At 44.6% G+C, this 19985-nt stretch overlaps 1 protein-coding gene across 4 annotated transcripts in view; it reads left to right on the plus strand.

Moving 5' to 3' along the window:
- LOC138199753 (AT-rich interactive domain-containing protein 1B-like) overlaps window positions 1–18360 on the plus strand; it is a 156160-nt gene extending 137800 nt beyond the window's left edge. For 3 of the 4 annotated variants that reach the window (XM_069151930.1, XM_069151932.1, XM_069151931.1), the window contains 13 exons: window positions 998–1122; window positions 2785–2885; window positions 4677–4871; window positions 5782–6000; window positions 6653–6869; window positions 10111–10252; window positions 10896–11065; window positions 11988–12120; window positions 12247–12366; window positions 12504–12579; window positions 13345–14083; window positions 14348–14478; window positions 14749–18360. In XM_069151930.1, coding sequence (XP_069008031.1) covers window positions 998–1122; window positions 2785–2885; window positions 4677–4871; window positions 5782–6000; window positions 6653–6869; window positions 10111–10252; window positions 10896–11065; window positions 11988–12120; window positions 12247–12366; window positions 12504–12579; window positions 13345–14083; window positions 14348–14478; window positions 14749–16572 — 4192 coding nt within the window. In that variant the 3' untranslated portion in view covers window positions 16573–18360. The remainder of the gene's footprint in view (window positions 1–997; window positions 1123–2784; window positions 2886–4676; window positions 4872–5781; window positions 6001–6652; window positions 6870–10110; window positions 10253–10895; window positions 11066–11987; window positions 12121–12246; window positions 12367–12503; window positions 12580–13344; window positions 14084–14347; window positions 14479–14748) is intronic. The other variant, XM_069151934.1, reaches the window with a different exon arrangement.
- The last annotated feature ends 1625 nt before the right edge of the window (window positions 18361–19985 follow it).

The raw sequence follows: 19985 nt of genomic DNA on the forward strand, positions 1-19985 counted from the left end.
ATGTGTATCGGTTCCAACATGAGGTATTACATTATGTGTCTGTGTGAGTGTGTGAATAAGAGAAAGATGCCAGTTAAGAGGGAATTGACTGACATAAATCCGGATAGAGTTTTTCTTTTCGTCCACATAAAACGGCAAAAAGACATTTTCTTCCATTTCTTTTGCAGCTTGTGTCTCTCTTCGCCGCACATGTCTTTTCTCTCTGTCAATCTCGCCTTCTCTCCCCGTCTTCTTTATATGGTTGTCCAGGAGATAATCTCGAGTCAGCAGGAGATACACCAAATTGTTCCAAACACGGTGTTCCCTTTCAGCCCCTATGTCACTGGCTTTGGCCTGCCTGGCATGCAATGATAGACGATGCCTTCAATCACACACACGCAAACACGCACACACACGCACACGCACACGCACACACACACGCACACACACACGCGGATGGTTAGTGTTCAGCAGGTTGCAGATAAGCCCCTCTGATGTCACTTGCAACACCATGTGACGAGCCGCCAGAGAGAGAGAGAGAGAGGGGAGGCTGAGTGGCATTGATTTCTGCTGTCTCCATGGCAACAAATAACATGATCCTCTCGAAAAGCACACCTTAATTAGTTAAATTATGACTTGTGGGATAGGGAGATGGAGGAAGAGGGAGAAAAGGGACGGGGGGGATTTGTAGAAGCAAGGAGCAGAGAGGGGAAGATAGAAGAGTTTTTCTGCTCTGATGCTGCGTGCTCATCTTCAATCTGTTTGTTTGATCGGGGATATGTTGTGTACTTTGCCTTTTTATTGTGACTTTCAGATATACATGCTGCTCAGTTTTTACTACAACAGCAAAGGGAGAACGGCAGCGACAGACTGTCAAACATCAACTCTGCATGATTATGTGACTTCTGTTCCTCTGCAGCTTTCACTGTTACCCATTTATCTCCCCACAGCCCGTCATTACAGCGTGAATCTCGCTGGATTCATCTTCACTAACGTCTCTCTGCTCTGTGTGTGGTAGGCAGGGCAACTACCAAGGCCCCGGCATCAACCAGGCGAGCACCGGCCCCTACAGCCAGCCAACGGGCAACAACAGCTCAGCCACGGGCAACGCACAAGGTGCGGGCTACGGTATGCCCCCTTCAGGTATTTAACTAATGCAACGAGCACGAGTCATTTTATGGTCTCTATTGTCTGCATTGATTTTTACGTGTCATACAGAGAGAGGAGATGCTCAGCAGAAATACAAATGCTAACATAAGGTTGGGAAAACGTACGTGTCAGACAAACCTCGTAGCCAAGCCTATTAAATATAACTACCTACAACTAGTCTGAATGGTTGGGATGCATACCACACGGGCGACAACACTCTTCACAGCTCTTTTACTTCCTGCTCTCTCCACATGTCAATGCACTCTTCAATAAAGACAAAAATGACACCGATTCATCGTTTTACAAAACAAATACCAGATATCCAAGGTTGAAAATTTCACCCCATCTCTTGTATTGCAATCTATAGAATACGTGAACCTGAGTGTTAATGTTAGCCGGGTCACTGTGCCACGCAGCATGTCTTTATATCAATGTACACGGCACCAAAGCAGGAATCCTTCCATTCAGAGAGGCGGAGAGAGAGGTGAAGAAGAGGCAAACAGAGTAAAAGGCTAAGAAATCAAGAGTCTGCCAGTTACTTTCTCACTGCGTTCTTTCTTCTTGTTGAGCTAGCCCTCCAGTGAGCAAAGATTAATGTGGTGCATCAGTTTTTCTTTCAGCCCTTCGCCCTGCTGCATTGTTGCTAAACGCACATCGGAGTGAACTCTGGCTCCCAAAATGAAAGGCAGCTTTTATTCAAAACCGAATATGAGAATGCATGACATTTGGAAAACTTCAAACGAATTACAGTGCCAAGGTTCCTCAAAACCTCATCTGGTTTGCCCCTGGGCACGGTAAAAAGCCATTAGTTTCCCCCGCCGTGCTGCAGCACACAAGGGAAAAATAAAGAGGGGAACCTTCTATCCAAGGACCCCTTCTTTCTGTTAATACAAAATATGCAGCCGGCTCTATGAAAAGTACTCTTAAGGATCTTAACTCTTCTTCAATTAGAAACCTGATGAAAAGTATACAAATGTCTTTAGAAGCAGAAACAAATCTTCTCGTCAGCCAACATCTCTTGAATGCTAACCTTCGCGTCCTCTCGTCACTTTGAATATGTGAGAGCATGGATGACTTCTCCCAAACTGAGGATGTGCAGCCGGCAAGGTTGAAAGGGCACACTGACTTGCTTTTAGTGGAGTGTTATCTCATTCCCTTTCTACAGCCGCGCTAAAGAAGCAGTCTTTTTATACACTTCTTTCACCATCTTCTGTTTGAGATGAATGGCCGGACTGGCTTTGGGGAGGCCTTGAAAACACAGAAAGAAAGAACGTAACATTTCAGCTGGGTAAAGACATTAAACGATTTATTATACAAACCATTATCCTGCAGCTTTCAGCCCACACAAAGAAGGCACCATTCATTTTAGAGTTAAAACAAATTGAACTGACCATAATACAAAAACATGACAAGTACGTATATCTCTTAATTCTGTTGCGGTGAAAGCCGACCTATTTTGGAAATGTTTTTTATTTTGTTGAATCTGTTTTCAACGTCAGTTCAATTAAAACATTATCATAACCAAAGAACCAAACTTACCTACCCACAGATATCGCTCTTCATATTTTTTATTATTCTGAGTATTTTTTTTTTAATTTGTGAAAAGTTTGGTACAAAGATGTTTTAGTGAATGTTTGCTTCTTCCTGTGTGAGGAGCCGTGGGACTGTCAGGAGATGCTCTAATCAGCCCAGACAGTAATCCCAAGATGGACATCAAAGACGACAGCGGCCCCCCCAACGAGACGCTCAAACCAAAGGTACCTCTTGACCGGTTTCCTCCTCCCATTTTTCCTTGCAGCTCCCTCCCGCTCTCGGTTTTGTTTTTTGTTTTTTTGATCTTGCTCTCCTAATGAAGCAAACCAAATCTGATCAGCATATGCTGCCTCAGCACAGTGGGCCGCTGCTCTGTTGTTTTCTCACCATATTTAATGATTTGTTTAACATTTACCATTCCTAATGTTTTCCTCGCTTTGTTGTTGCCCCCAGCTCTCTTCTTCTAGCCGATGTTTTGGCACCCGAACTGCAACAAAAGAGAGAAACACAGAGAGACAGAGAAGCTTCGGCTTCTGCAGCACACACATGTACAGACGCACATTCAAACACAACACGGGAATGCAGAGCGCACACGCAAAAACAAAAAGACTGTCTCACACACACACACACACACACACACACACACACACACACACACACACACACACACACACACACACACACACACACACACACACACACACACACACACACGTCCCAATACACAATGCTGACTTCTCATTTTGCCCTACAATGGCAGCTCGGCTTGGCTCAGCACAGCAACAACAGAACTCTGCTCTTTGCTCTCCTCTCCTCCCTCCCCTTGTTTTTGCTTAACAACCACTCGTCCACACACACACACACACACACACACACACACACACACACACACACACACACACACACACACACACACACACACACACACACACGCCTCCATCACATCCACTACACGTCTTTTCCATCCAAAACCCTGTCTTTTCTTTTGCTGATTACGGTGGTAGGGCCTTTTGAATTATTTAAGGCAGTCAGAGCAGCCAGAAAGACCCCCAGTGCTCCCAAAAGAGATGATCTGTCTGCCAGGAGAGAGAGAACGAGAGAGAGAACGAGAGAACGAGAGAGAGAACGAGAGAGGGCGAGAGAGGGCGAGAGAGGGCGAGATGGAGAGACAGGGAACGAGAGAGGGAGAAAGATAAGGTTTTGCTGACATGAGCATTCTGTACACAGACCAGAGGCACTTGTCAAGCTGTTGTTCCCTGTTTTGCAGTCTCTTTCTCACACACACACACACACACACACACACACACACGCACACACGCCGTGAAGAACCCTCATACCTCCACACAAACCTCTACACACACTGATGTTGGCTAATATATAGAGATACACAAAATGGAGTTTGTGTTGAGAGTCATGCACACACACAGACACACACACGCACACGCACATGTTCATGTACTAACTGCAGTATGTAGACTAACACATACTAATCTGCATTCATGTTAAATCTCTTATCTTTGCAAACACTAAGGCACAGTAACAGCCATGCATATCAATGCTTTCACACATGCACACACGTACTGTTCCTTCTACCTTATAGCAAGAAACTCTAGACATAAAGAGTCCTGCATGCAGAATGTTATATAAAATTATTATCTCAAAAGTAGTATTATATAGTATAAGAATAATATTATAGAATCGGCTTTAATGTTAGTAATGTTCATTTTGCAGAATGCCTCCTTATAAGGTGGTTTATTATTTTATGTGTCATATTGTATAAATATAACTTAGTTGTATGTAACTGAAGGTTGATTTCATTTTAACTGCTTTAAGTACCTTTGTGTGTTTTGTTCATCCACAACACAGCATCATGTTTCATAAGCCTTTGAATGAAATCTGAACTATAAATGCTCAAAAAATGTAGCACTTATAAGAGTAAGAATATTTATCATATATACCATATATATATGTTTATATATCCCTTAAATGTAGTTGTATTGATTTCTCTTCAACAGCTACAGGACGCTTACATCAACAACAACAACAACAGCGGCTCCCAGCAGTGTGTGTCCCAGCCGGCCACTCCAGGCGGCGCCCTCCCCGTGCCCTCCCCCCTCTCCCCCAGCCCCGCCAGCCTGTCCTCCTACCACGGGGACGACAGCGACAGCATCAGCAGCCCCCCGTGGCCCCTCAAGACTCCCTCCAGCCCCGTAAGAACTACAAACCGTGTGTTTGCGTGGATGCGCTCGCTGACTGAATATTCCATGTATTATTTTCACATTTAGACACAAACACCAAACCGAGCTACTTCAGTGAATTTGGGTTTATGGACGAGCTGAAGGATTGTTGTGTAATTACGCGATCAGAAGGTGGTTGTTAGACCACGGGCGTCTTTATGAATCTGGACTGCAGCCAGACGTTGTTGCTGTGTGGGATTAAACTTTGTCCAGCAATTTGAACTTGAGGGATATGAATGCGCTGCGAATGAACTTTGAAATGAAAACACTGCCGACATACTGAACTAAATGCTCTAAAGAAGTGTTTATTTTTGCCTGGTCATTCAACCAAGGGCCCACTTCAGAATGTGTGAATAAGGGATGAAACTTTAATGATCCCCGTGGAGAGAGTGGGTTGTAGCACAAAACAGTAGAAGAACAAGGCAAAGAAAAATTATGTCACTTGGACTATAAATAATAGAATATATTGAATTTACTATTGATGATTGCACCTATTTGGATTACCATGTCAATTTATTCAAATTAAGTATATGGTACACAAGTAGAAAAATAACTTTATTATTGTCCTTACAGTATATAGATTAGACTTGATTAGATTAGATTTTATTAATCCCACAGTGGGGAAATGTAGTCGTCGCAGCATGTACACAGTATAAAAAAAAATTACAAATCCATTTGAAATCAACAAAATAAAATAGATGAAAAATTATTATTTTAGAAAAAAATAAGAGCAATAAAAGAATAAATATACACACAGAGACTACATACACAAAAACAAATCAAATCCAGCATATACATATACATGTATTATTTATTATTGTTAAAGTCCAGTTATAATAAACCAGTCTTTCCTCTCTTCCTTTGTTTTCTTTCTCGGTCCTAGAAACCCAACCCCAACTCCTCCTCCTCCCTCAGCGGCGAGCGAATCACGCGACTCTATGAGCTGGGTGTAGAGCCGGAGAGGCGGGGCTGGGTGGAGCGATACCTGACCTTCATGGAGGAGCGCGGTACACCTGTCGCCCAGCTTCCTGCCGTCGGCAAAAAGCCGCTGGACCTCTGGAGGCTGTACATCGCTGTGCGAGAGATAGGAGGCCTCGCCATGGTAATTTCAAACCAAGGGCCTTCTTCTGCTGCTGTAAAAACTCTCACTCTATTAAGAAAGCTTTTTAAGAAATTTATTGGGGTATGAGTGAGACTCGGCAGAGATGCTCAGCACAGACGTGACGTGTTCAACGTCGCAGGTTGTTTCATTTCCTCCAGGCGTGTGATGGGGTTGAGTTCAGGGCCAGTGAAGTTCTTCCACCCTAAAATCTGCCAAATTATTTCTTTATGCATCACTTGATAGCCGTGTTGAAACAGGAAATTACATGACACTTATTAGTGCTGCAAAATTGGAAGAACACCACTTTCTAAAATATGTTGTTGTACAAGGATTCCCTCTAATTGGAAATGAGGAACGAAGCCTAAACCATAAAAAAGAAGCATCGTCATGTCAGGTCCAAATACTTTTGTCCATTTAATGTAGTGCTTTTTTGCTTTTAGGTTAAAAACTGCAATTTAAAAATGAAGTGGAATTCTCACAAGTGGCCGACAACGTTGTGGTTATAATAACAAGAACAACAACATGCAGTGCCCAGCCATGGGATCCTTTATTTTGTATTAAATTAACAGGATGTTGTTTGTCACACTTCAGACAAAACGACTGTAAAATCTCGTTCTTGAATTCTTTCAATCCCTTTTTTAAAACTACTCAGGTGAACAAGAACAAGAAGTGGCGTGAGCTGTCCACCACCCTGAACGTCGGCACATCCAGCAGCTCCGCCAGCGCGCTGAAGAAGCAGTACATCCAGTATCTGTTCGCCTACGAGTGCAAGATGGAGAGGGGAGAGGAGCCGCCGGCCGACAGCGGCGGCGGCGGCATGGCCGGGGGGGACAACAGGAAGCAGGTCAAGATCCAGCCGCCCTCACCTGGTAAGGCCTGAACAACACACCCGGTTTGCTCTTTTTGTGTTGCAGCTACACGTTCCCCGTCTGTCGGCTGTAAACAACACGCGCTGTCGAACAAACTGCACGTGTCAGGAGTTGTCAGAGAAACCGTGATCTGTGATCATGGAAAAACTTCCAGTGAACATACTGTAGCTGCAAGCCTCCTGGAGGACTGACAGGGATCAAATATATAGAGACATGTTGCATCTGCAGATTCATTTATGCCAAAGTCACCAGGTTATACTACTAAAACACATCATTTTAAGTTATAATCTGACCCTGTAAGAACCCGTCACCACCACGGCCAGCCGCTGAGTATTATTATTACATTTTGTGATTAAAAACAGCAAACGTGTTTACACCCTGAAAACACGTACACGACTTCAAACCCGAGAGAGTTGAGTGAACATTAACACTGTTTTGATGAGACGATTCTTAGTTTAATGGAGGTGAGCTGCGATACCATCACCACTTGTACCTCAAACCTGAGAACGGCCTTGATTTGATTACAGCGCGATAGAAGGTTAAGTAATATTGTTTTGGTGCGCAATCACAACACAAAAGGCGCTTTTTGTTGTTGTTGTTGTTTGTGTGTGTTACCTGTTCACACCGTGTGTCTCTGTGCAACAATTACGACGTGAGGAGCGGGACAGGAGAGGGAAAGAGTTGGCGCGAATAGAGAAGTAAGGTCACGTCTCTTAATTTGCAGCGGAGATGAGAAAAGTGACCCTTGCTTTTAAATAGGACACCGGAGCACTTCACCCGCCCGAGACACTGCAGATTGCTTTTCCTGGTGGGTGGAAAAGAGCATCTGACTTCATTTGCATACACACACATGCACGTACACATGCATACAAGTGCGCATGACCCACACACATTTAAATAAATTCATGTTCCCTCTCACTCCTAACACTTTATAATTCATAATTCAGCCCCTTTTTTCATCTGTTCGAGGGGATCTAAACACCTCAATTTCACAGAATCTCATTTTGCCAACATCAACTGACGGCAGCGAGGCGCACATAATCACAGATCCTGCCCGTATTGTGAAATATGAAAAGGTCAATACGTGTGATGTTTGGGTTGCCTTTTGGATATGTAGCACTCAACACTGCAGCACTTGATTGAAGTAACGTCTCCTACCTATTTTTATATCACCTGTCACTGGACGGCTACGTGCTGCTGAAGCCACAATGAACTGAAAACACACAACCTGCATCCTATTTTCATTTCTTACACTGTACACACCAAATGAACCGCTTACATGTAAAACCACAGTGGCATCACTAACAAGCCAAGTAGAGCAAAAACAAAAGAAGGTGATAGCTAGACAACCATCAAATTATCTTCTTCTTAAAAACAGGAAACAAACCTGTTGTGAACAGTTTACAGACCAACTTGATGGTTCTCATTCAGTGTGATTTCTTTCTTACTTTATGTCGTTTTATTCGGTGCATACTTAAACACCACGATTCAACAATGTTATGAAAAGAATTCAATACCAGAAGTTAACAGGGTGGAAAAAAGAAATCCCCTCCATGTGTACCCCTCTCCACCCTCCCAGCCTATATATAGACTGACAGACCACAGAGGGGGTGGTGGGGGTGGTGGGCAGAGAGTGTGTTTATGTGGTGGTGGTGGTGGTGGTGGGGGGGAGGAGGGGGGGATTAATGAGCAAAGGAATGCAGAACGTAAACAAACTCGACCTCGCTGTCACCTTTCATTCACAAAACTGGTTCAGCTGACTGACTCCACCCCCCCCCCCCACCACCACCACCACCACCACCACCCTCACCACCCTCTCTGGATTATGTCACCCACTGACACACACAGAGGCTTCTGTGCGCACACACATCAAACGTCAGCCACGTGCCTCTTTGCACACTTTTTTCCCCCTCATCGTTTCCTCTGTCAGTTTTTTTCTCTTCCTATAAATGTGGAGCAGAGGCCACTTGAGTTGACGCTCCCCTCCATCTCCATACCCCCCACCACCACCACACCCTCAGTATTATGTAGCTGTCTGTCACCTGAAAACCTCCTAACCTTCGCCAACCCCTGTTTTCATTTCTCCTCATGTGCATTTGTGTGTTCATTTTTTTGGGGGGTTTGACGCCGGGATATCCAGGAAGGGAAGATTCTCTAATGCTCGCTGGCCCCTCGCTGCCCTGTCTCCTACCTCTGCTCGCCATCGTGGGATAACCACCCCTCCCTGTCTCTCTCTCCGTCTCCTACGGTGTAGAGGCAGCGGGTATCATTGAATAATTCAGAATTAGCATGAATTTTTAAAGCTGAAGTCTTTCGGGGTTTTTTCTGTGGAAACGTGTGGTGCAGGGAAAGGCCACAGAGGCTCTTCCAAAGAAAAGGCTTCTTACACTAAATGCTCATTAGGATACTTTCATATTCTGTCTCTCTCCATCTTTGTCATCTTTGAGCTGGAATAGTCCACATTTTCCATTAAACCTGCATTTCCTCGTCATCTGAACAGAGAAATTCTCAGAAATGTGGTGTCACAGAGAGAGAGAGCACGCTGACTGTTTTAACCCCAGTTTGAGACTCCAAGATGTCATCTGCACAAGCTTTCTCAGGTTCTTCTTGTTTGCTGAAGTATTAGTTTGCATGTAATTAGATTTTTATCCTACTAGTAGATACTGTATATACACCAAATTTTCTTCAAATACATCTGTGCCCCCAAGCTTAGCCCTCCACATGAACCCCTCATAAAGTCCATAGCACACCTAAAAAAAAACAGCTAACGCATCTTCAAACGGCTTCCAAATTAAGAGCCGTGCTGCGACCGCCTGAGTGGGCAAAAGAAAAATCCTTCCCTTCTCCCTGCTGCGTCCTCTCCTCCTGCCTCCTCTCGCCTCCCCTCTTCCTCCTCTCGCCTCCCCTCTTCCTCCTCTCGCCTCCCCTCTTCCTCCACTGGCCTCTCTTTAGCAGTCCCTCCGTTCCCATCTTCTCTGCCCTCATGTAGGCTGTTTGCTCGGGCTCAGTTCTCATGTAGGGCATCACTGTGAGTGCTTTGGCCTTAAACCCAAAGTTATCTCTCTAATACAGCACCTTGCTGCAGTAAAATCCCACTCTGGCTGCTCAAACTCAAACCAGCTTCCAGATCCTATCTGAAGACATCGGGGAGCCCTACGGTCTGAATGTGTTACAATTTTTAAACTGCGTATTTTGTGAATCGTCTCGCTCTGGTAATAATAACACGACCTCTGTCTCCCAGCTAATTCAGGCGGCTCCCTCCAAGGCCCACAGACTCCACAGTCCTCCGGCAGCAGCTCCACAGCAGAGGCAGCAGGGGACCTGAAGCCCCCCACCCCTGCCACCACCCCCCTGGGGCAGGTCACACCGCTGCTCCCCAACAGGTACCTCGCAGATGGATGGTGCTCCCACTGCCACTAATAGTGATTCTGCTGCTTTTACACTTCCTACTAACTGTTACTCCTTCCATTCATTTACAGAATGGGTATAAACCTGTAGATGTTTTAGTGAGACTTACATATATGGTTGTTGTTGTTGTTGTCGTCGTCGTCGTCGTCCTTCATTTCTGCTGATTTTGATTATAAACTACAACAGTTGTGTTTGAAGACTCTGAGAAAGGAGTCAAAGTCCTGTTTGCTTCTTTTATGATATTAAGAAGTCATATTATTGTTTGGCATCTTTTCAGTCAATGTTACATGTATATGACAAAAGAACACGTTTTTTTAGTTCAGTCCTGCACCAACGTTTTTTATGTGTTTTTACTTTAGAATTACTGTTTGCATGCTGCTTTATACTTCTGCTTTACACCATTTTAGATCCAAATGTTGTACCTTTTACCTCATTGCAGTTATTTACCAGCTATAACCACAAGTTACTTTTGAGATCAAGGTTTTGCGTGTTTACTTTAATTTACAGAATCATAGTCATAAATTAATCTAAAATTAGCGATTACTATTAGTAAAATATGTGGAGTATTTTACATCACTTACACAGTTAATACCTCCCGACCTTCTTCTCTTTGTCCAGGAGCAGTGTGAGCGTGCAGGATCCCTTCTCGGAGGTGAGCGACCCGGCTTTCCAGAAGCGTGCTGCCCCCCTGCCCCCCTCGGCTCCCTACCAGCAGGGCCTCAGCATGCCTGACATGATGATGAGGATGCAATACGACACCAAGGACCCCTTCGCTGGGATGAGGAAGAGTGAGTGAAGCATAATGCTCCAACACACTTTCAACTAAAACTCAAAGCCTCAACCTGTTTATGCGTTATGACTTTTTTTTTATTTATTTTTTTTATGTAATTACACTGAAATCCATTTGAATCTGCTGTTATATTCTCCTCAACAAACATGCATGAATCATTTAAATGAAGAGATCTGAATTTGAAACTTCGTCCTTGAACTTCATATAAACTTACATGGCTCTTTGTGAGAATGACTCATGTATCCCAAAGCTATTGTTCTTTCATCTGTCTCATTGGTCTAATTCTTTGTCTTGTTACCGTATCATCTCAGATCAGGACAGATGTGTGCGTGTTTTATCAGGAGAACTATGAAAGGAGACGTGAACTGTTACACCACACGTCCCTTTATCGAAGAACACACCAGCTCGTCTGATGTTCTTGTAGCTTAGCCTCCGTCTCATCCTAACTTTGCTCATCCTTTTCATCCTCATCATTTTCAACCTTTCATCCTTTCCACCCCGCTGAGAAGCACCTGCTCGGACCAACTCGTGTGGTTTAGTTTTCAGAACAAACAGTGGTTTTAGAAAGAATGCCGGCTCCTCTGAAGGCTGAGGAGAATGGAGTCTGAATGAGTAATATGGTGGATGATAGCTGCATAACAACACTTGCAGCCTCAGAACAATAGGTCTAATCATGGAAAGTGGTGAATATTCATAGATGGAGGCTGCCACCTGCTGGCAGGCTGAAAATATGGTTCATGCATTTAAAAGAAGCACATTTAAGTCTCTGTTGGATGTTTCCAGGATAATCATCGTTCAACAATTTTTCCCTTCTTAACGGCTCTTAAAATCCCCGTTTTGTTTTCTATCTTGTTTAAACTGTCACTATTATTTAAAGTATTTTGAGATGCATTTAGCTCGATTGTTTTCTACCTCCACAGTGGCAGGAGCAGATCCTTATATACCAAGCCAGATGCCCGGCGGTGGCATGCAGGACATGTATGGTCGGCCGGCGTCAGCACTGAGCATGAGCCAAAGGTCGCAGTACCCCTACGGGCCCGGCTATGACAGGAGGTGGGTATAATAACACACTCAGAGATGGCGAGGAGTCTGGAGTATCGTATTATTTCCTATGTAATAAATATTGACCAGTTGTGTTTATGTCAGTGAAGCATGACAAACGTCCTGTTTCATTTTTAGACCGGACCATGCGATGGGGATGGAGGGAACCATGGGTCCCCCCGGAAGTCAGAACAACATGGGACCTTCCAACAGTGAGGGCAGCATGTACTCTTCCAGCAGATACCCTTCACAGCAGAGGTCAGTGCTCTGTGCATGTATGGGTGTATTTAGTGAGAAATCAGAAAGTAGGGAAACTACATGGCTCTATGTGATGGGCTTTGCTTGCTATAATCAGTAACTGACAGCTTCTTTCTCCCTTCGCTCCTCTATTTCAGACATGATGGCTACGGCCAGCAGTATCCCAGCATGCCATATGGGATGCATCCATCTGGGATGTACCCACAGCAACAGGTGAGAGACAGCTCATCTGTATGTGCTCGGTCCTGTTAATCTCTACCGTGAAGTGAAAAAAACGGTGGTTCCACAGCACTCCTCGACTTTCTGTTGAGAAGGAACGTTGTAGAAGAAGTCAAGCGAGACATCCTATTAGTTCGAGCAATTTTGGACAGAAAATATTACAAGGTCAAAGTTTGGCCCAAAAAAAGTCAGTAATGCACCACAATGAAATCCTTTTTTTTTTTCTTCTTTCTGCCATTTCTGTCCTGTAAGAACCCGTATCTAAAAACTCAGAAAAATACCTGTTTATTTGTGAGAATATATTTTCCAGGTGATCCCAGAGGGCTTAAGTATATTTATCTTAAATGTACTTATTCCACCACTCGTTTCTCTTCAATTCAGTTCAAAACTCAAAACATTTCCTCTCATACCAGACCTTCTACTCTTTAACATGTGCAACTACAAATATACACATAGAAATGTAGAAATACACAGATATGAGCACACGGTGTACAGATAAGACTGAAGGGTCGGTGCTGCAGGTTTGTGCAGTTTATCACAGATTGGCTGAATTCTTAACTCAAAATGTTATAAAATATTGTATGTAGAATAATTATGATAATTACTTTATTGAAAAAATAACCATTCAATGTTTTTTCTTTGTTTTACTGCTTTCTTTATTACTAATATCTTTGTATTCACCCATTTATGCTTGTGAAAGCATTGAAATGATGAGAACGGATGTGTGCTTTAATATCAAAATATTTGCTCTTGCTTCAGCAGGGTTACAAACGGCCAATGGATGGAATGTATGGCCCCCCTCCCAAGAGACATGAGAGCGACATGTATGCTATACAGTACACCAACCAGCAGCCGGACATGTACAACCACTATGGCGGTGGGTACTCCGGTCCTGAACACAGACCGGTTCAGGGACAGTTTCCCTACCCCTACCCTCGCGACCGAATGGCCCCCTCAGGCCAGAGCCAGCACAGTATGATGGGTGGGGGGCCCACTCCTAATCATGCTGCTGATGGGCCCAACATGTGGCCTTCAAGAACAGACCTCGGCTATCCCTACCCCAACAGGCAGGGGCCCCCGTCACAGATGCCACCTTATGGCTCGATCGGTAGGGACGACATGGACGGTCGGCCCGGGCAGGAGCAGTGGCACCGTCAGTCTCCCTACATGTCATCGGCGGGAGGCATGCCCCCCTTGTCTTCCCGCCAGCCGTCGTCTTATTCCAACTCCCCATCCATGGCCAACCACCTGCCCAGAGCACCCAGCCCGGGGGCCTTCCAGCGCTCCATGGATTGTCGAATGTCACCCAGCAAAGCACCTTTCATGTCCCCCATGAAGATGCCGAAGCCCGGGATGGCGATGATGGGCTCGCAGGGCAGCGGACCCATCGGGCAGTTTCCTCCTAACCTGAGGAGGGACCTCAACTACCCAGCGGGGTCGGTGGAGGCCACCATGCCCTTCCTCAAGCCTCGACGCAAGCTCACCTCCAAGGACAGTGGTGAGACGGAGTCCTGTTATTACATCGTTCGTGATTTTGAAAAAGGTCGTGAGTAAGAGTGAATTGGAGTGTACGGAGATTCAGTGCTGATTGTAAAATTCGAGTTTCATGCTATAAAAGAAACAATATTTTAGCTCTACTTAGAACGAACATAACATGAGGTGAGTTTTATTAAAGGAATTTAAAGACATGCTCTGTTCCGTGGCCCTTTTATCATTGGGACGAACTCTGATCGTTCCATCAATCCCGTTGTTTTATTCCCAGGAACGCCTGAAGCCTGGCGTGTGATGATGTCTCTGAAGTCTGGCTTGCTGGCAGAGAGCACATGGGCTTTAGACACCATCAACATCCTGCTGTATGACGACAGCACCGTGGCCTCCTTTAACCTCTCCCAGGTAGTATTATTGGATGACGTGACCACACGGTGGACTGACAGAACAGTTTCGTTCACAGCATGCTATGACGTACGTACATACAGTACGTCTCTTTAAACCTGGATCTAAAGACAGCTACATCGTTCTGACTTTTACTGTAGTCTGAAGGATTCAGGATTCTCTAGATTTGAATCCTTGTCTTACATTCACCGTCTGCAACTATTTGGCGAAGCATGTGTGATTTCTTTGTGCCATGTTGACAGTGATGATATCTTGTCTTTGTCTGACCAGTTGCCTGGATTCCTCGAGCTCATTGTGGAGCACTTCCGCCGTTGTCTGATTGAGATCTTTGGCATCCTGGAAGAGTTTGAGGTGGGGACCGTGGCTCACAAAAGCCTTCTGGGTTCTGATTCTACCCACAAAGAAGGACCTACTCCTGACCAGGAAACAGGCTCGGCGGCCCAAACTGAGCCCGAGTCCTCCCCGGGAGCAGAGACGCTGGTGCGGCAGGCGGGCGGCATCACGGAGGAAGCTCCTGCTGTCACTGCAGAGCCGGCTGAGGCCAACGAGGAGAAGCAGGAGTTGGACATGAGCGTGAAAAAGGAGGAGAAGAATGAGGAAGACGGAGAAAAAGAGGGGAAAGAAGAGGAGGAGAGTGAAAGAGGAGCAGAGAGTAAAAAGGAGTCGGTGGACCAGCCCGTTCCAGAGTTAGAACCCAAACCTAAACAAGCCAGCAAATATGATAAGCTCCCGATCAAGATTGTCCACAAAGAGGACCTGATTGAAGACATGACCAAGCACTTAGGTTACGTCACCGAGTTCACCAGCGGGCTGCTGCACTGGCAGGCCGGTGGAGGCGACTCCACCGCACACATTCAGACGCACTTTGAACCCCGCGGCGAGCCGCCTGCCGGGGAAGACGACAGGATAGGGAACGAGAACAAGCAGGAAAACAAGACGGACGACGAAAACCAACAACCGCTGAAACATATCACCGCTACTATCGACGACGTTCTGTGTGCCAGGGTGGACGCCCTCTCCTACGCCCACCCTGCACGGTCTCTGCCGTCTTACCCATTCAGGGTGCATCGAGATGGGGAGCAGGACCGCATCACCTTGCTGGAGGACGAGCCCCACTGCCTGGACGAGGCTCCGCTCTCCACGACCCCCGCCTGGCAGGACTCGCTGTCCAAGCGGTGCCTCTGTGTGTCCAACATCGTCCGGAGTCTGTCCTTTATCCCCGGGAACGACTTGGATATGTCACGCCACCCTGCTCTGGTTCTTCTTCTGGGCCGGCTGCTCCTGCTGCACCACCTGCACCCGGAGAGGAACAGGTCGCCCCCCGGCTACCAGAGAGACGAGCAGCAGGAGCGGGGGCTGTCCGGTAGAAAAGAGGAGTGGTGGTGGGAGTGTCTGAGTCTACTCAGGGAGAACGCCATGGTCACTCTTGCCAACATGGCTGGCCAGCTGGATCTCTCCACCTACTCAGACACTATCTGCCTCCCCATCCTGGACGGCCTTCTCCACTGGATGGTTTGCCCCTCAGCTGAAGCCCAGGACCCGTTCCCGTCGGCGGCACCCTACTCCCAGCTCACTCCCCAGAGGCTGGTGCTGGAGTGCCTCTGCAAGCTGAGCATCCAGGAAGGCAACGTCGACCTCCTGCTGGCTACGCCGCCTTTCAGCCGACAGGAGAAACTCTTTACGGTGTTGGTGCGCTACGTGGGCCAGAGGAAGGCGCAGGTGTACAGGGAGATGGCCGTGGCCGTCCTCTCCCACCTGGCGCAGGGAGACCCCACAGCGGCACGCGCCATCGCCATGCAGAAGGGCAGCGTGGGTAATTTGGTAGGCTTCTTGGAGGATGGCGTTAGCATGGCGCAGTACCAGCAGAACCCTCACAGCTTGCTGCACATGGGACACCCGGCGATGGACCCGCCGAGTGTAAACATGATGTGCAGGGCGGCGAAAGGCTTGTTGGCGATGGCCAAAGTGCAGGAGAACAAAACAGAGTTTGTACTGTATGAAAGCAGATTATTAGACATCTCCATTTCCTCGGTGCTCAACACGGGAGTGGTCGCCATTATTTGCCAAGTTCTGTTTTACTTAGGGAAATTATGACAGGAGGAGAGGCAGGACTCACGCGGCAGACACTAAGGTCATCAAGATCTTTCTGTGGTTTTCTATTTTTATTTATCAAAATGACAGAAAATGTTTGTGTTTTTTAAAAGAAATATCCACGTAAACAAAATGTCTCTATATATGTATAGCTTCTGGGCCACATTAAAAAAAAACAGTGGGTTTGGGATTTGAAAGCTCATTTTAATACAAATATTTAATACCTGCTGGTGTTGGATTGCTACGTTTGATATTTTGTTTGTCGTTTGTTTCTGTTTGTTTGCTTTTTCAGCCGAAGCTGCCACCAGATTTTGGTGCTGAATTACGTGGTTCCTTTTGAGTCGATGAGATGTTTTTCAGTTTTATAAATGCTAATATACTCATCAACATTTTGTTAATGGAGAATATTTATTTAAAATGTGACACTGTACAGTAGTTTGAACTTTTTTGCCAACAGTTGTGGAGGGGAAAAAAAAACACTGACTTTTTAAAATTGAAATGTTTTATGTCTCCATCGCTGGAAGATACATTGTGCAATAGGACTAGAGCAAGTTGTCCCTTTTGAAAAACAAGAGGATGTAAGTCTTCAAAGACACCTGCAGTGTGTGCTTTAGGCCACGAGGAGGCAGCATTGCACCAGCCAATCAACATCAGAGAGGAGCATCTGTCAAAAGAAGTGTCTAATTTATCAATCATAGCCTCAATGACTTTCACAAATGAACTTTGTGTTTCCTAAGCACTTGTGTTATGTCTGTATTTTTTCATCACTGTGTATATAAACCGTTGTACAATGGACGCACATGATTCTTTGTCTCTATCAAGCATAGCAGGAGAGGGGACTTTCTGACTATTATAACAAATGCTTTTATTGTTGGTAAAATTTGGTATTGTTATTATACATATTTTGTTAATGGGGTCAAATATTTGAACATGACAGATGTACCTGATGTTTCAATGTAAAAATTCCTGTATGCATTGTATTATAGCTGAGAAAACAATCGCTTTGGTAATCAAACATGGAAGTGCCAGGGTGAGAGGATATCTAGGTGAGATGTTGCGTAAAGAAACTGAACATATTTCTGTTCGTTACTGTCCTCCATTCATGTCAATGGGCATATTTTTGAATCTACATAATGCTCGAAAAGAAACATGTGAAAAAGAACCTTCAAAATGTCCCGAGAGCTCATTGTAAAAAAAAGAAAAATTGCCTTTTTTTCATATGACTCCATGTCTCGTTTCTTCAGTATACACATTTATACTCTGTGCTGCACATGTCACAAATAAATGTACAATGAACATCGTTAAGCACTGGAGACGTTGCATTATGTCCAGACAATCTTAGGCCAATAAAACAAACATCAACTGCTTACTTGGGCTGTCTTTTATTGATTTAATTCAATATAATGTATAATTAATCCGAGCAACCACCACCTTATGGTGTTATTATACGGCTGCAGCATGGAAGAGTCTGAAAGACACGTGATAAAATGACCCGATTGTTTTCTGTCTGATCACAACACATTTCATCTGGGCTGCTATTCAGAGGCCTGCGATGCGTATTAAAGATTGTATTTGTCTTGCTCCTTAAGATACTAATAGAATTAATATGATAGGAATGAGCTGACAATGACATCCTAAGTACACATTTGATTCATAATAACTTTATGAATAAGGTGTTAATGAAAAGGTCACTGTTTCTTGGACAACCTGCTATTTTAAAGTAGAACTTGAATAAATAATTATATTGCAGCAACTGTCTGACTTAATATCCAACTTCTCCACAGACAGCTGGTCTCCTGGCAGCTTTTGGGGTTTGGTTGAGTTGTCTCTCCTTTTATTTTTGCAGTGTATTTTTGCTTATTCAATAAAAATGTTAATTTAATCCAGTTTTGCTGTTTGGACCTCCCGTCGTTGCTGTGGCCTGAACGAGCCGGCCACAACAATGACAAAACTCCATGACAACCCTGCTGATATTAGCAGTCTCCCCTGAGTCCGTTTTGAATCCATATCTATCAATATACTCCAAAAAATGCTCCTCACGTTCTCTACCCAAGACGTAAAATCAGACAATAAATCGCCGCTTGTCAAAATCAATGCAAAATATGTTGGTTAACTGATTTCCTGGCTAAATGGTGTTGCTTTATAGATGATGTGTTCATGTTGCAGCCACAGCCCTCGTCCTCCTTCATCCAGCTTGCTCCTACAAAGCTCGAAAGACTAAAATTGTATGTGAGTGTGCTCATTAAACCCTAAAACTGTGGGACCTTTCTGCAGCCAAGATTAAAACTGCATGTCTTGTCTGCATGGTTCACACTCCTCCTCATCCAAGGCTGCATAAAGACATTAGTAATTCCCCTCGTTAAAAGCAAACAACCTTGCTAACCACATTCTGGAAAATAACCACTACAATACCTCCGTTTATTAGAAAACGTTTTGCCGTGGGGGAAGAGATACCCAGAGAACAATAATCAGGACCTTAATTTAACAGAGATGGTGGTGATTGCGTTACTCTTAATCTTGCTTTATGTTTTGTTTCTCCCTCTGTCTTTGGCATGTGATGGTAAATGCACATCATTTGTCCAATGATTTCTCTGGCGTGGTGTTTTTGAACCTGCAGGTTACCGAGTGTTTTGAGTTTGTTCTATATGTCACTTCCTTCTGCAGTCCTGTTTTAATCCTCTTCTGCTCTCTGAGGAGGAAAACCTCCCTTACAGCTAAAACACGAGTTTCCCATGTTTTCCACATGGCACAAATGTGATCATGTATGACACATGTTCACCACATGTTTCAACATCAGATAATATGGGCAAAATACATGTTCCACACGGGGTCACGCGTGATCATGTGTTTTTTTTTCTTGTGAAAATCATTTGCTTTTTCTGTAAAGTCTTGTATATCAGCAAGTTCAATGATTAGTTTAGATATGACCTGTTGTGTGTCCAATATAAGAATGTTCAAAGACAGGAGCAGAAATATCTACCGTGCATGTGTTTTACTCTTCGATCCCATGACCAAAGTGTAATGGACCTTTAACAATTGCAGCTTTATTTACAATTTTTTAACTTTTGGCCATGCAACCACTCCCCATTTCTCAATGTCAGAACAAAGATATTATAATGATAGATGGATGGTACGTTTTCTTTGTACTCTACTTTTCATCTCTTGTTTATTATTATCATGATTTCTCTCATTTATTTGCAGACAGCTGTTTGTTCAGGCGTGCAAATGGAGGTCAGTGTAAACACAAACATTAGATATGTATTCACTCTTTACTGAATTCTACTCTCCCTCCAACTTTAACACACTCTGGAACAACATCTATCAGAAAGAACAACAGCTAACAACCCATTTTTATCATGTTTCACTGTGATGAATCTTGTGTTTTTTTGTACAAGTATTTATTCTTTAATGAATAG

This window comes from Embiotoca jacksoni, unplaced genomic scaffold (genome assembly GCF_022577435.1).
Source record: "Embiotoca jacksoni isolate LCO1_2020_lvr unplaced genomic scaffold, fEmbJac1.0.p SCAF_18, whole genome shotgun sequence".
In the NCBI taxonomy this organism is placed as follows: domain Eukaryota; kingdom Metazoa; phylum Chordata; class Actinopteri; family Embiotocidae; genus Embiotoca; species Embiotoca jacksoni.